This window comes from Ranitomeya variabilis, chromosome 4 (genome assembly GCF_051348905.1).
Source record: "Ranitomeya variabilis isolate aRanVar5 chromosome 4, aRanVar5.hap1, whole genome shotgun sequence".
Classification (NCBI taxonomy): Eukaryota; Metazoa; Chordata; class Amphibia; order Anura; family Dendrobatidae; genus Ranitomeya; species Ranitomeya variabilis.
Genome location: NC_135235.1, coordinates 47,795,034 through 47,811,865, shown reverse-complemented (window position 1 = coordinate 47,811,865; position 16,832 = coordinate 47,795,034). Strand labels below are relative to the sequence as shown.

General features: G+C 43.4%; 1 protein-coding gene across 8 annotated transcripts in view; it reads right to left on the bottom strand.

The window, feature by feature from the left end:
- CTBP2 (C-terminal binding protein 2) overlaps nt 1–16,832 on the bottom strand; it is a 96,759-nt gene that overhangs the window by 30,674 nt on the left and 49,253 nt on the right. For 6 of the 8 annotated variants that reach the window (XR_013214457.1, XM_077258456.1, XM_077258454.1 and 3 more), the window contains 2 exons: nt 6,138–6,301; nt 5,033–5,177 (listed from right to left, as the gene is read on the bottom strand). Coding sequence is in view for 6 of the 8 variants with exons in the window: in XM_077258456.1 (XP_077114571.1) it covers nt 5,033–5,177; nt 6,138–6,301 (309 nt within the window). In the remaining 2 variants the exon portion in view is untranslated. Of the gene's footprint in view, nt 1–5,032; nt 5,178–6,137; nt 6,302–13,623; nt 16,208–16,832 lie in introns of those variants that run through there. The other 2 variants (XR_013214456.1, XM_077258453.1) reach the window with 1 other exon arrangement.

The window sequence follows — 16,832 nt, the reverse complement described above, 5'->3', positions numbered from 1 at the left end:
CAATAAAAGCAGGCAGCTATATAATTGTCTAAGGGTCACTTTCGTCTGTCCTTCTGTCCCGGAAATCCCGCGTCACTGATTGGTCACGGCCAATCAGCGACGGGCACAGTCCGGCCGAGAATTAGTCCCTCCCTACTCCCCAGCCGTCAGCGCTCACACAGGGTTAATAGCAGCGTTAACGGACCGCGTGTGTGACCAACTTTTTACTATTGATGCTGCCTATGCAGCATCAATAGTAAAGAGATCTAATGTTAAAATAATAAAAAAAACAAAAAATAGTTATATACTACTTGGCTGTGCTATATACTACGTGGCTGGCCACGAACTATCAGCGACAGGCGCACTCTGGCCGCGAATTGGCGCGGGATTTGAACCACGCTTCGCTAATTGGTCGCGCCCGGCCGGCTGAATCCTGTGTATTCAATGTATTATTCTAAAATCTTCATAAATAAACTACATACATATTCTAGAATACCCGATGCATTAGAATCGGGCTACCATCTAGTAAATCTACTATATAATTGTCTAAGGGTCACTTCCGTCTGTCTGTCTGTCACAGATATTCATTGGTCGCAGCCTCTGTCTGTCATGGAATCCAAGTCGCTGATTGGTCTCGCCAGCTGCCTGTCATGGCTGCCATGACCAATCAGCGACGGCCACAGTCCAATTAGTCCCTCCCTACTCTCCTGCAGTCAGTGCCCGGCGCCCGCTCCATACTCCCCGCAGTCACCGCTCACACAGGGTTAATGCCCGCGGTAACGGACCGCGTTATGCCACGGGTAACTTACTCAGTTACCCCCGCTATTAACCCTGTGTGACCAAGTTTTTTACTATTGATGCTGCCTATGCAGCGTCAATAGTAAAAAACATCTAATGTTAAAAATAATTAAAAAAAAAAAAATAAATCATGATATACTCACCTTCCACAGCCTTTCCTGCTCCTCGCGACGCTCCGGTGACCGCTCCATGCAAGCGGCAGGTTCCGGTGGCAAGGATGGTATGCGAGAAGGACCTGCCATGACGTCACGGTCATGTGACCGCGACGTCACCACATGTCCTGCGCGCCTGCGCGAGAAGGACCTGCCATGACGTCATGGTCATGTGACCGCGACGTCATCACACCCTGGGACCAGAAGCTGCCGCCTGCACCACACACAGGCGACAGAACTACAAGGGGCCCTCGGAAGGTGAGTATATGTTTATTTTTTAAACCTGTGACATACGTGGCTGGGCAATTTACTACGTGGCTCTGGGCAATATACTACGTGGCTCTGGGCAATATACTACGTGGGCTGTGCAATATACTACGTGGGCTGTGCAATATACTACGTGGCTGTGCAATATACTACGTGGGCTGTGCAATATACTACGTGGGCTGTGCAATATACTACGTGGGCTGTGCAATATACTACGTGGACATGCATATTCTAGAATACCTGATGCGTTCGAATCGGGCCACCATCTAGTTATATATACACATATACACACACACACCCCCCTTTACATATATAGATGTATACATGCACACGTTTCTTCACATACCTAGTTATACCATGCCTAAAGAGATCCAAGACATCTTCAAACCTCGCATTGTAACATCATTTATAGTGATAAACGAGTGTACTCGCTTGGGTATTCCTGAGCACGCTCGGGTGACCTCCGAGTACTTGTTAGTGTTCAGAGATTAAGCTTTCATCGCCTCAGCTGAATGATTTACAGCTACTAGCCAGCCTGAGTACATGTGGGGATTCCCTAGCAACCAGGCAACCCCCACATGTACTCAGGCTGGGCAGTAGATGTAAATCATTCAGCTGCAGGCGATGAACACTTAATCACCGAATGCTAACGAATACTCGGAGGTCACCCGAGCGTGCTCGGGAGAACCAGAGCAACGAGTACACTCGCTCATCACTAATCATTTATTCTATTTTTGTTAGCCAATAAAAGGTATCAAGAGGTAACTATAAAGATCATCATTATTTTGTTTCCCCCCCCCTCCCCCAAGAGCAATTATTATTAACTACTGTATCTTGTGTTGTTATCTATTATATACAGAGGCATTATCAATCATTTTACAGGAGGGGGAGGAGGTGAGCTGTGACATTTATTGTGAATGGTGGATCCTGTGTTATCTACTGTATATAGAGGTGTTATCAGTCATCGTACAGGAGGAGGAGGTGAGCTGTGACATCACCTATTGTGAATGGTGGATCCTGTGTTATCTACTATATGTAAAAGTGTTATCAGTCATTGTACTGGAGGAGGAGGTGAGCTTTAACATCACCTATTGGGAAGGGTGGATCATGTGTTATCTACTGTATATAGAGGTGTCATCAACAGTGTTGCCAACCGCCCAGAAATTCCTGGGTAGTCCATAAAATTATGTTTGATGCATTTGTGATTTATTTTTTTAAGCTGGAGAAACTTTAAAGTTTTTTTTTTATATGACTGCAATTACTAGTAGTAAATGCAGCTGGTGTCTTCATGTCAAAATTATGGTCTGTATACATAGATCAGTTATAATCACAGTGATATTTTATGGTTTTACAATGTGTCCTTAAATATTGACTGATTATTAGCTGTCCAGAAAAAAAGTTAGCAAAAACAATGTTGATTACCTATCATTTACATGAAGGGGAGGAGGTGAGCTGTGACATCCTATTGTGAATAGTGGATCCTGTGCTATCTATTGTATATAGAGGAGTTCTTAATCATTGTATATGAGGAGGAGGAGGTGAGCTGGGTGATCCGCCATACAGTTCAGGAGATATGGGCTTTTTATTTACTGCAAATTTCTATGGTCATTGCCAAGGGGGTGTGGCTCAGATTCTCTGTATCTGTGCTGGTCTACATTATTATTACCAGTTGGTAAAGAAAAAAAAAGTAGCACTAAGGCCGGTTTCACATTAGCGTTTGCAGCAGCTGCGGAGGGCTGCAGACTTTCTCCGTGAAGCCCCGCCCTCGGCTGCTAGCTCCGCCTATTTCTGCATGCGGCCAGCATGCGGCCTGTGTATTTATCTTTAACATTAGGTACGCAGGTCGTGCCGCAGTATGCGGATGCTTCCGCATGCGTCGTTTTGACGATGCGGTGACCAGCGTAGAACGCAGCTTGTAGCAATTTTTTTTTTCCGCATCGTCAAAACGACGCATGCGGAAGCATCCGCATACTGCGGCACGACCTGCGTACCTAATGTTAAAAATAAGTACTCAGGCCGCATGCAGAAATAGGCGGCGCTAGCGGCGGAGGTGCGGCCGAGAGCGGGGCTTCACGGAGGAAGTCCGCAGCTGCTACAAACGCTAGTGTGAAAGTAGCCTAAATACAAAGGCTCACATCTCTTGAACTGACAGATTAAAAAAAAAGACGGAAAACTGAATACTCAGGGGAGCAGAATGGTTGAAATCTGCAGCAAAAACAAAAAAATTAACATGCTGCAAATCTAAATACGCAAGGTAAAAATAAGCAACGTGCATGAGACGTCAGGAGTTTAATTCACTTTGCTGGAACTTGGAAATCCTGTAGGTTGTGACAAAACTGGGCATTAAAAAAAAAAAAAAGAAAAAAAAAGCAGCGTCAAGATCGCAATGTGTGCACAGACCCATACATATAAAGACTGCAGGGTAATTCATAGTGGGTTTATCTAAGGCTATAACTTGTGACAAGATATAAAATGCTGATCTGACAGTTAATATTTTTTTAAAAGGAGTTAGATCCAGGTATGGGATGGCCCCTGATATTTGATACTTTAGCAGGCAGAAAAGGGGTTGGGTGGGGTGGGGGTGAAAGACTTAACGGCTTGCTGTACAGTATTATCCAACACACCATAGACTATACTACCATTATATAGTGCCCAGATTAAAGCTACATAAATACAAAACATATAAAACTATACAATAACAAGAAGCACAACAACAAGAAAAAGAACAAGAACAGCAACAAGAAAAAGAACAACAACAACAACAACAAGAACAACAACAACAAGAAGAAGAACAACAAGAAGAAGAACAACAAGAAGAAGAACAACAAGAAGAAGAACAACAAGAAAAAGAACAACAACAAAAATAATAATAAAAAGAAGAAAATTAGATAAATAAACCTAAACCAAGAGTACATTACTGTCCAGGGGGTCTCATGTCCTGCACATGTATTTACAGGTTGGTGTCTAACCCGACCCCTGGTCTTCGAACATTGCTTTATATTGACCGATATGGACAATGTAACAGGAGAGGGTATAAACTTACACCACCATTACTAAACAGCCCCCAGGACAATCTCTCCCCATCATGCATCAGTAATATTATATTCTTTAACATCCCGTGTTGCTTTGAAGCAGAACAGTGTCCAAAGGAAAACACTGCCAATTAAAATATCATAAAAGTAAAGTACTTACTGCTAAATTATTAACAATGTGTTAACCCAGCCAGAAGCACCAAGGTGAATCGTTAATGGTTCCAAATCCGAGAGGATTCTGAATACCAGGAGGATCATCGGGAAGGTGCAGGTTGTGCAATTATTCATGGAAGGATTATATATGTGCTGCAGGTTACACTAATACTTCACCGGTGAGAAAATTCTATAGAAGGCGGCTATGAAATATTCAGCATGTAGCCAATACATTCCTGCGTCCATCATCATCTACATAAAGACTATGAAGAAGAATCCGGAGTGACCAGTGCCAGAAAAAGGGATCTGTACAGTGAGGAAGCGGAGACAGTGCTCACATTCCGGCACCGCAACATTCTGCAAACTGCGAGAGCGAAATCTAGGGATAAGTCACACGGGACGGAATTGCTGAAGATTTTAAATTTGCAGGTTTGCATTGCTAAAATCTGTCAATATTTATAGTTTCATGGAAATAGAGGCGATGTCTACCCACGTGCCACATGTTTTCAAATCTACTGTGCGTCAATCGATTTCTATTGCAAATTGTCACCATAGATTTTAGAATGAAATGCAGATTTTGCAAACGCTCCTTTACAGGAAAGGCAAATCGAGAGATGGAGGCGAGTCACGCAGTCGCTGTTTAGTACCTACCCAGCTCTCCAGCTGCTTTGATGTCAATGTTGTCATATCCGCTGCCTATCCGCACTATGACACGAAGGGACTTAAACTTCTCCAGGTCTTCACGTGTCAGTGTGATCGTGTGATACATCATGGCACCCACCGCTTCATTCAATACCTACAACACAGGCATTTCCAGGAGTATGAGCAACATTCATTTTTTCTATGGTATCTTCATAGTGCTAACATATACCACAGCACTGTACATACAGTGCCGTGCAAAAGTATTCAGCTCCCTGGAACTTTTCAACCTTTTCCCACATATCATGCTTCAAACATAAAGATACCAAATGTAAATTTTTGGTGAAGAATCAACAACAAGTGGAGCACAATTGTGAAGTTGAACGAAATTTATTGGTTATTTTTAATTTTTGTGGAAATTCAAACACTAAAAAAAAAAAAAAAATATGCAACGGATTTATCACTGCTGCCCTTATTAAGGACTGTGATCAGAGAAACAGAAGTACAGCAAGACTTCACCCTTGTGTAAATGTAGAAGCATTGCAAGAAATGTAATCTGCATGATGATCATCATTAGAGACCAATAAGGAATGTAGACAGTCGATAACCGAGAAATGGCTCATAAAAACAGGTATACTTCTATAGTTTATAGTTATGGGTGAAAAATATTAACCAAAATGTCGAAAACTGTTGCCCGAGGTATAACACATCCTAGTCCCTCAAAGTCCCTTCTAAGCCCCTTGACTGCAGGATTGGATCATCTCAATATCATGCACAAGAAAAATTTATGGAACCACTGGTTTCATGATTATTTCACTGGAGCCAGGAGATTTTCGCACACTCTTCCAAAAGTCTGGGAAGTCTCCCCTTTTTCAGGAGCTTCAGAGACGTTCCGAGAAATTTGGCAAGTATGGCAAACATTAATTCTTAATCATTATGCATCATCATAAAGGGAAGATGTTGCTGGAGGCCGACTTTATCCACCAAGTACAAGGAATGAGCCCAGTCTGTATCTGGTGATGTACATGTAGAAAACCCATTACATCGCAACCCTAGGAAGACAGACAACACTGCAATTCATCCCACTACTCACATCCCAAGAATGGATTTCTCTTACCTTTTCATGGATCTCCTGTGTAGACTGGGCATCACAGAATGCCACAGTCGCCAAGTCTTTCAGGATTGGCATCTCCACTGTGCAGTCCCTTCCATCCAACAGAGCTATTAGCGGGCGAGGGTGCATTGGACCATTGACCGTCTGGGGCCTTATACCAGTCATACCTGGAAATTGTCAGACAGAACAGGAAGCTCAGAAGGACTTCATCATACGGTACATTCCAGCAAATGAAGAAGGGACTGGAGGAAATCCCACGGAAAATGGGGAGAATACACAAACTATGGTGGAGCGGATCGTTATATGGTCATCCATTGATCTGACCTCATGTAATACTACTTTCCCAGCAATGAATATACTTGGGATTAGGAAATAGGAGAAAACTACTATGGCTATACAGAGTTGTAAGGAGTGCAAAAAAGAAAGCGTTAGAAAACTAAAGCAAGAGGGTAGCGACAATGCAGAGGAAAAAATAAATAAAAACAAATCAAGGCAGCAAAAATTGAGACAGAAACTCTGTCAAAGAATGTATTAAAAAAAAAAAAAATCCAAAAATATTCTACAATAACAATGAGACAAATTATATAGCGTTGACTCTTCAAAAACAATCTGGGAGAAATGGTGGAAGAGCATGAAGGAAAGTCTAATGTACTAAGCTCCTTCACTACAGTATTTACACAATAAAATCCCATAACAGATGACATGATCAGAGATACCATAAGATCCCCATTAAAAATGTCACCTGCTTAACCCAGAAGGAAGGACGGCGGAGCCTCAAAATCTAATAGTAGACAATTCACCAGGCTTAGATGGCATATACCACCGAGTACTGCAGGAATGAAGTACCATTGTAGACATTATTTCTAATATTCAAGGATCCCAAAATAACAGGGTCTCTACCACAGGACTGGCACATAGCAAAAGTGGCGACTATATTCAAGATCGGTCCTATCAAAACTAATCCAATCAGTTTCTATGAGGAGGCAAGTTCCAGACCGGACCACGGTAAGGCCGTAGACGTTGTCTTTCTGTACTTTTCGAAGGTGTTTTGACTAAGTGCCACAACAGGTTGGTACATAAAATGAGATTAATGGGACTAGTGGAAAGTATGTAACTGGGTTAACAACTGACTCAGTGATAGGAAACAGATAATGGTTATTAATGCAACACATTTGCATTGGGTCACCGCTAACAGCGAGGTACATAGAGGTCAGTATTGGGTCCTCTTTTTTTCAAAATTTGCAGCTACTAAACTTTGCATGGTACTCAACACACAGGAAGAGGATCATTATTACAAAAGGGATTGATGAAAGCTGGAGGCTTGGGATGATAAATGGCAATTGAAGTTTAATGTTGATAAATGTAATGTCATTGCATGTGGGCCGTGGAAACAATGTGCTGTACTAAATGGTAAAACACTGGGTCACTGAAAAAAAAGACTTGGATGTGTGGACACAGCAATACAACTATTGTGACCAGCGTCAGGCAGCTGCTACCAAGGCAAGTAAAATCATGGGATGCATTAATGGAGGCACCGTAGGGATCCCTATGTGGGGCCCGTTATACCATAGGGAGCCCTTAAGTGGGGCCCGTTATACCGTAGTGAGCCCGTTATACTGTAGGGAGCCCTATGTGGGCCCATTTATACCGTAGGGAGCCCTATGTGGGGGCCGTTATACTGTAAGGAGTGCTATGTGGGGCCTGTAATACCATAGGGAGCTTTACGTGGGGCCAGTTATACCATAGGGAGCTCTATGTGGGGCCAGTTATACCATAGGGAGCCCTATGTGGGCCCATTTATACCGTAGGGAGCCCTATGTGGGGCCCGTTATACTGTAAGAAGCGCTATAGGGGGCCTGTTGTACCATAGGGAGCCCTACATGGGGCCCGTTATACCATAGAGAGCTCTATGTGGGGCCCGTTATACCATAGGGAGCCCTATGTGGGGCACGTTATACCGTAGGGCGCCCTATGTGGGGCACGTTATACCGTAGGGAGCCCTATGTGGGGCCCGTTATACCGTAGGGAGCCCTATGTGGGGCACGTTATACCGTAGGGAGCCCTATGTGGGGAGCACTTTGTGTCCATTATACTGTATGAAGTGCTGTGTGGGGATTACAGTTGCACAATCATACTGTGATGGGGTCACCATTCAGTGGAGGAATTCACTGTGGGGGTCTCATACTGTGTTTGGAGGCACTTTTGTTTGCATCATACTTTATTATTCAAGGTTTTTTTTTTATCTTTTGTAAGTACATATTTAAATTAGGCCATTGGGCCATATGCTTTTTACTGCTCTTATATATAAAAAAAAATTGGAATATTATAATATGTTAAGATCTATTAATTAAAACTTACTTTGTTTGCAGGACAAGCGCTTTAAGTTTGATTCCATATGAAAAAGTTCTCAGTTGTAGACATATTTTTTAATAAATATTAATATTAAGGTTGGCACGCGACTTTGGCCAAGCTTTTAGTTTTGGCCCCCTGTGTATTGGAGTTTGAGATTCCCTGCTCTGGAGGAAAGAAGGTTCACTCATAATGACAGACGGCGATTCTTTACAGTAAGAGCAGTGAGGCTATGAAGCTCTCTGCCAAATGATGATGTAATGGTTGATTCACTACAAACAGTTCAAGAAGGACCTGGATGTCTTCGTAAGATTTAAAATTTTCAACAAAACAAATTATGGATACTAAATTCTGTAATTGGACGTTGATCTAGGGAACTGCCACATCTGGAGTCGAGAAGAAATTTTAATGAAGATATGGTTGGCATGCCAATCTTCTTGTGTAGGATATGGGAACCACAAGTCATCAGGCGCACACAGGCAGGAAAGTCTGTGACCAGATGGTGGCGCCACACAGAATGTTATGGAGGGCCGCTGGTTGTGCACCTTGGTCTAGATTGGTGTTTCGCCAACTCCAGTCCTCAGGGCCACCAGCAGGTCATGTTTTCAGGATTTCCTTAGTATACTGCACATGAGACAGAACTGGTGGAAATTTCTGATGCCTCAATAGTAATTCCATCACCTGTGTAACACTAAGGAAATCCTCAAAACACGAGCTGTGGGGGCCCGTGAGGACTGGAGTTTGGAAACCGCTCATCTAGATCAACATGTTAGCCGGTCAGTTGAACTATATGGACTTTGGACAAGGTTTCATCGTGTGAGGTTGAAAGAAATCCAAAGTATAGACACAGGAGAGGACATCCATAGAGAGACGCTCTTTGCGACCATTCTTTACTCAGCTTAAGAAATGTGGATCCAGAACAGGAGACCCCTTCTAGTAACTCGAAATTCCCTATTGGGGTATAGCAGTATTGGATTTTTAGAACAGATGACCTCTTATTAAAGTAGTGTATTAGCTTCTGCTCCAAAGTAGACAGACCGAGATAGAAGACCACTATACGGAGCACTCTTTATGCCATTTCTTCATTTTTAGGTTTTCATTTCTTGTTCTCAGAAGTCAGTCCATTCCATCTACAGTAATACCCCAAAATAGCAGCTAATCTCACCAATTGTCACACTTCCGATCTCCACCATTCTCCATTCTGCTGACTGCGATTATCTCATCAACACCTTCACGAGCTATAAATTCCCACACGACGAGACGTTATTATTAACAGCGAGTGTGACATCACTAAATCTGCATACAACTCCCAGCAGTCGGACAATTGGCACCAGCCTACTGCCATCCACACCACCAAGGTACACCGGCCCCAGAAGATAAATATGGAGGTTACTGCTGAGGTGCACATCTGGGAGCTCAGCGACCTTCTACTAGACTTGGATGAACCATCAGTCATTGAAATTGTGAGATTGGGGTCTAGAGGGGTAAAGTTTCTCCATGTGAGAGTGAGGAGACTTATAAGCCATGCATGCTCCTCTGGGAAATTAAATAGGAAAACTGTCTCTTCAGAGAGGAAAAACATGGAGAGATTAAAATCAAAGACTACAAATTAGTATATAAAAAAAAAAAAAAATAGCTCCCGAGTAATGCCACTTTATCAGAACTGTGCCCAAAACCAGAGTAAAAACGCTCCTGGGTGGGGATGTGCTGCAGGGTGAACGGATCCAGATGGATATGGCGAGACTGCAGCGGCACCGTGATGTCCTGAAGTTGTAGATGTCCATGAAAAGTGACAGTGCTCATCTCTGCCATGAATTATTGGCCAAACAGATTTACGTTGCCTCGATCCAGCATCCATCCGGTCTGTGCCTCAGTGTCATCCAGTCCAGGGCAGTCTACGTTTTTGCAGCCGACATGCAGGATGCCTCCAGCGTTTATTGGGCCTCGTAAAGGCATTACAAGAGTTGCCCTGAACTGTAAGAGGCACCCAGTATGCCAGCCACAGAAGAGAAGACTGTCCTTGCCCAGCTACCACCAAGAATGAGATGTCGGAGCAGGCCAGCGCACATGCTTTGGCTTAAAAGGGGTATTCCCATCTCCTATCCCAATATGTTGTAGGTGTAATTACAATAGCAGCAAATACTTCCACTTAGAAATTTAGTATAGTTCTTCTGATTCACTATGCCGCTTACCCCATGTGCAGGGCATTGCAGCAGGTTAGGTATCCATGGTTACGACCACTCATATGGAGAGTTACTAGATAGCTAGCTGTTGTAACCATGGATACCCAAGCTAAAAAAATGCCCAGCATATGAGGAAAGACATAGCGAATCAGAAGAACTATACTACATTTTTAATTGGAGGTATTTGCTAATATTACACATTGATATATGATCTTGGAGATGGGAATAATCCATTAAGTCTACTACTTGAATACTAGAAAGAATCTGGTACTCTTAGGATAAAAAATGGTATTTGTGTCATCCAATCCACGGTGTAAAATGTGACGTTTAAGTCATCCAGACCTTCATCAGACGTACACGGATATTGGATAGGACAAAGGTGGTAGAAGAGAACATGTAAAGAGCGGCTGGAATAAATACGACTTTCTTCTAAGAGTGACAAGTTCTTTTAGTATAGAGTCTTAAGTGGTCAGACTGTATCTGAGCACCAGAAAATAACATCTCCGTATTTCCTAACTTACAGCTCTACCATATGTTTCACAATTGCCTTAAAGGGAGTGTTCAGTATCATAAGAAAATTCTGTAGTCACTATGACTGCAGATTGACGATTACCCACATGTAAGCGATTTAATTACCAACTAATCTCAGCAAGCTTCTCATAGTGATATCAGACTTTTGTGAGATCGGACAACCCCTTTAAAATGTAATACTACTTATATGAAGTTGCCCGCAACGATTGCTAGACATTAGGAACCAGGCGGGTGCAAACCGCAAATCCAAAAGGAGTGAAAATTGCATCAAATTGCCCAAGTGGTCACCAAATACTGCATTTATTAAAATCATTAAAGCAAAAGAAGGACAATGGAACCAGAAATGTCAGCTCTTATAAAAGGCTTATTTAGGTTTACAGCAGATTAAAAAAAAAAAAAAAAAAGCTTCCCCTTTTCAGGTCTATCATCTATTTTTCAGTCTGAAAAGCAGATGTAAAGCATGCCCCTCACCCTGGAGGACCCAGTGCGTCCATGTATTATACAGACCGTCCCCTGCTTTGTATGTGAACAGTGTAATATTTAATTTCACCTGTGGTGGCGCTGCAGGTAAACTGAACACTTCCTGTGGATAACTCTTAACAGTTAATTAACAATCCGCGAGTTTCATTTCACATTCCCTTACCCTTTATTTAAAGAGGTATTCCTATCTCCAAGATCTTATCCCAATATGTAGTAGGTGAAATAATAATATTAGCAAATACCTCCAATTAGAAATGTAGTATAGTTCTTCTGATTAGCCATGTCACTTACCCCATGTGAAGGGCATTGCAGTAGCTTAGGTATCTATGGTTACAGCCAGTAACTGTCACTATATACGAGTGTCTGTCACCATGGATAAACGGCACAGAGAATCAGGAGAACTAAACTACATTGCAGGTATTTGCTATTATTATACCTTCTACATATTGGGATAGGATCTTGGGAGATGGGAATATTCCTTAAAATCCTAAAATGACTAATGCTGGATTTTCCTTCTTTTCCCCCAAGAGTCTGAGTTACTACGTCCCGCAATAGAAAATAAAACATGTATAGGTTTTTATGGCATATAATATTATTTAAAGGCCTTCTGCTCGATCTCGAGCCATGGCGACTTGATGGATGAACGCTCTGTAGGAAGATCGATCTTGTGGAGGCCTAGATAAGATATGATATAAAGAACGCCTTTTTGTTTTCTCAGATTGTATTTATATTGGAAATCTTGGACATTCACCCTCAGATATATGACGTCAACTCAACATTGTTACCTACGGCCCAAGAGCCAAAAGGACAACCGCCACAGTGGAGAGACCACCCCAAAACTGCAACAATGCCAAGTCTGTAGGCCCCAACATGACACAATCCCTCCATACTTTCTTGAAAACAGGTCTGCTCGTCAAACATTGCCGCTATATGGGTTTGTGCTCCAAAGTAAACCATTGGGAAAATGTATCTGGTGCTGCCTTAGACCCTTCTTGCATATAGGCCTACAATGGTGGATAACAGTGGGTCCCTCCCCCACGTCAGCAGGCCTCAACCTCAGCTGGTGCACAGGACCCTGCAACCCAATGTATCCTACAAATCACATTCAAACTTGGGTCTACTCCAACAATCCTACTCTTTCCAGTCGTGTCCACCCTGATCGAAGAGATGGCGCACACCCTCCATATACATTTTACTACCCACTGCAATGGAAATGATCAGTGGCATGCATAACAGCAAAGAAAAGAGGAAAAAAGCCAGGATTGGGACACTTGATGGTTTAGGACCTTACATCTTTAGTCCCGGAACAAGAGGACCAAGACAACTTTCTCTCGTAGACCTTCGTAACTCTTGTACAGCGATTTAACTATGGCAGTCTCCCACTCTTGCACCCCACGAGGAAATAATCACTCAGTAAATTTTAGAAATTTTTTTTTTTTTTTTTTTTTAAACATTCAAGTGTGAAAATGACCCCTCTAGCAGATTTGAAACTGTCTCCCAAGTCCTATCAAGCAAAGTTGACTACCCTATTAAACGAGTCTGGCAACATGGATAAAAGCCAAGCCAGAAACTCGTCTACAGATTATTTCAGGGTGTTTGCCCCTCATCAGGGTAGTGCGGAGTCTGTTTAGCCGACATCCGAGTTATTTTTTCACCACGTACATGAAATTTTAATTTCCAAGTTGGGAAGTTTTTGCAGCAAATCTGCCACGCGTGAAGAGTGGCACTATAGAACTATAAAAATACAATTTTAGATACTACTAAAAAAAGTCACATAAAAGTATATCAAATTAGTTGGAAAGCATAAAAAAAATAAAATAAAATAGACTTACCGATATCTATTATACACACACAAACTAGACATAAGTGGTGGCCTCAATCACTTCAATTCACATTACTAAAATTGGACACAGGCTACATTTTAGAATGAAATAAATTAGAATTACTTGGCTCTGGAGACGCCATGGTGGAGACAATGACGGGTGGTCCAGTCCGTCGGGTTACTTTTTGGTAAGGTGAGTGGAGAGAGGGCTGACTGGCTATATTATGCGGTGCCAAGCTCATTGAGGTCTCCAGATGGATCCCCTGTTTGCGTAGTAGTTGTGGGCTGCAGTGTGGGCTGTGCACCGGAGAGACTGGTGGGAGGCGCTCTCTCTTCATCAGCTCCATGGGTACAGTGTAGCTTGTAGGGTAAGCCGTCTTTGGCCCAGTGTTGACATTGGTGTGCACAACAGTCATAGGAATGCCAGACTGGGATGGGTAGGCAGAGGCAGGTCGAGGCTGCGCAGGAACAGAGTATGCTGCAGTTTGCATGAACTGTGGATTTTGGACACCCATTCCACAAGTTGGGTAGCTGGCAGTTTCCAACAGGTGCTGGGATGGGGCACTAGATGGCCGCCGGTTCAGTTCAGCCATTCGTGGAGAAACTGGTTGCAAAGACAAGGAATGAGGTGGATTAGTAGCTCCGTCCATCATAGGACTGTTAAGAGGCTGCGCATTGAAATCGGTGCGCATCAGATCCCCGCGATGACTGAAGCTGTTGGAGCGAGCCCGGGATCTCATCGAGTTGCTCTTCTGTTGATCTTGTCTCAGCATCTGTAGATCTGTCCGGTAACTCTTGATGAGACCTGAAAGCAGTCTCGCCTGGCCAAGATTAGCAGCTACCGATTTAATGTCGTGTTCTTCCATGACAGCCAATGAACTGGGCGTGTCGAATCCTTGCTGCATTAATGCGCTAATTGTACCTTCAGAGAGGCCTTCGTTTCTCAGGACCGCGAGGAACTCCATGTCCACAGATCTCTTCAGTTCGGATCCAGAGAGAGACATAGGAATCCCGGTATGAGACGGAGTTATGGAGTTATCATAGGTGTCATAAGCCATCTTCGCACCGACGTTCTCCCTCACTGAACCATGATAACCACGGTTTGCTGAAATGGGTGAAGTCCCCAGTGTGCCATCCATAGCAGCCGCATCATTGGGCTCCACCACAAGGCAGGTAGGAGCCGTCTGCCTCCCTGTCGAGGGATCAATGGATCTTTCCATCATCTCATTATACAGCGGTCTATTGGGAAACGTGGATGCCTCGGAGCCGTACCTGGGGTTAGGCGTTTCTATGGTGTACCTGGCAGGGGAAGAATCACGACTCCTTGAACGCTGTCCATCACCGATGACTCTCCCTGCAGGATCTCTATACACGCGACCCACATCCTGCGGATGATAGGGACGTACAGGTGTCTGATCCCAGACTGTCCGGCCGGCGGGGGGCCCATACGCGTGTCCTACACGGTTGAGCATTGGTTCTCTATAATAACGCGGATCCTCCAGGGATCTTCCCGACAGAGAAGGCTCATTATAATAATCGTGAGTGTGCAAAGATCCACGCCCAGACATTGCCACCTGTCTCTCGTAAGGATAGCTGAAGTCTGGAACAGAGTTATTCCTCCCTGGTCTGCGATCTTGACGCACTAAGTGACCTTGCTGACCTCGGATATATGCGTCTGGGTAGGAACAGACGTCCGCCTTTATCTCCGAGCTGCCTGGCACGATAATATCGCGGGATCTGCCGCTTGGCAGCTTGTAAAAAGCTTCCTCTCCGTTGTAGGTCAGAGAATTGTTTATGCCGGCAGCTCGGTGGTATCCTGATGAGATGATGTCTCCCTCCCAGATGCCTTCATGCCAACCTGCAGCATCCCAGCTACGAGAACGGCTGATGTTCGTATGCTTGCTTGGAACCGGCATTGGAAGAAAAAAAAAAAAAACCTCTCCGCTTAGATACTGTGCTAGAGGAGGAGGCAAGGAATCGTCTCGGTTATAATCTTCTGTTACACGTATTAAAAAACACAAGAAAAAAAAAACGCACACAATAAAACAGACGTAGCTGCACCTGAGCTCTCCGGAGGCACAAACAGAAACAGGCGGCTTGTGTTACAAAAGTATCGGCTGAATTATTAATCCCAGGTAATAGAAGACGACACCGTACAACACCCCGCGGATTGTGGTTTCAGCAGGCTTCAGGCACAGACTGGGTGCTCGCTACTAATCCTCCCGGCTTTGCCTGGATGTGGAGGGGACATTTTATTTGTATGGATAACTGTGCGCAGATTAGAAAACCTGTAAAGCCCTAATCCTGCGTGACACAGAGTGGGCCCAGAAGAGACCCTCCCAGCGACACCGCAGACAGCCGAGCTCAGACACCCCGAGTGCCGCGTCGCTCACGTCTCATTCTCAAAAAATAGAATTGGGATGGAGGAAAAAAAAAATAAAAAATGAAGCGTCTCCTTTTTTGCAATACAATGGTGGGCAGCTTTCCGCTCTGAGATTTGGGGATTGAGGATTAACGCGTCATTGACAAGTTGAGTAAAATCTGCAGCAGAGGAGGTGCGGAGCTAAGGAAGGCAAAATATCCTCTACCTTCATTCTTCTGATCTGATTATCAGTTCCTCATTTTTCTTTGAAAAGACCACTCCTGTACATTACCACAATTCAATGCAAATTTTGATGGTTTACGTATAATTTGTAAAAATTGGAGCAGAAGTTTAAAAAAAAATAAAAATTGTAATGTATGAGCACACAGATCGGCTTTTCCAACCAACCGGTATATCCATTAAATTTCAGAGATAAAAATCCACACAATTCAGTGATAAATTTTTCCATTTTGCTACAGAATTTCTACAAAAATTTGCAGCATTTCTGATGTCCAACGCTCACATATCCAAAAAGTAAAATATAGACATTTCAGCCTGTTTGTAGATCCATCACTGTTTTACTCAGTGACCCTTTCACACAACAATCTGCTCTAAACTTGAAATACATAAAGTTGCACTCTGTAGCACTATAGCACATGAAATCTGAATTACATTACTGATCCAGAAAATAGGAAAAATTGAGGATACTTACTGCAAAAATTGGACAATTCATGTATACCCAGCAGCCGTGATAAGGAGATTCTCTTTGCTGGGAACCTGCCTAATGTGAAGATATATACATATATATGGGTACATAGCGCATAAATTGGCCAATTCAGCAGGATCCTATCTACCCATATAAATGTAGGCTTCAACCTAGAAGAGGATTCACATTAGGATAGGTTCCTAGCAAAGAGAATTGCCTCATCGCGGCTGCTGGGTATACGTGAATTGCCCAATTTATGTGCCAA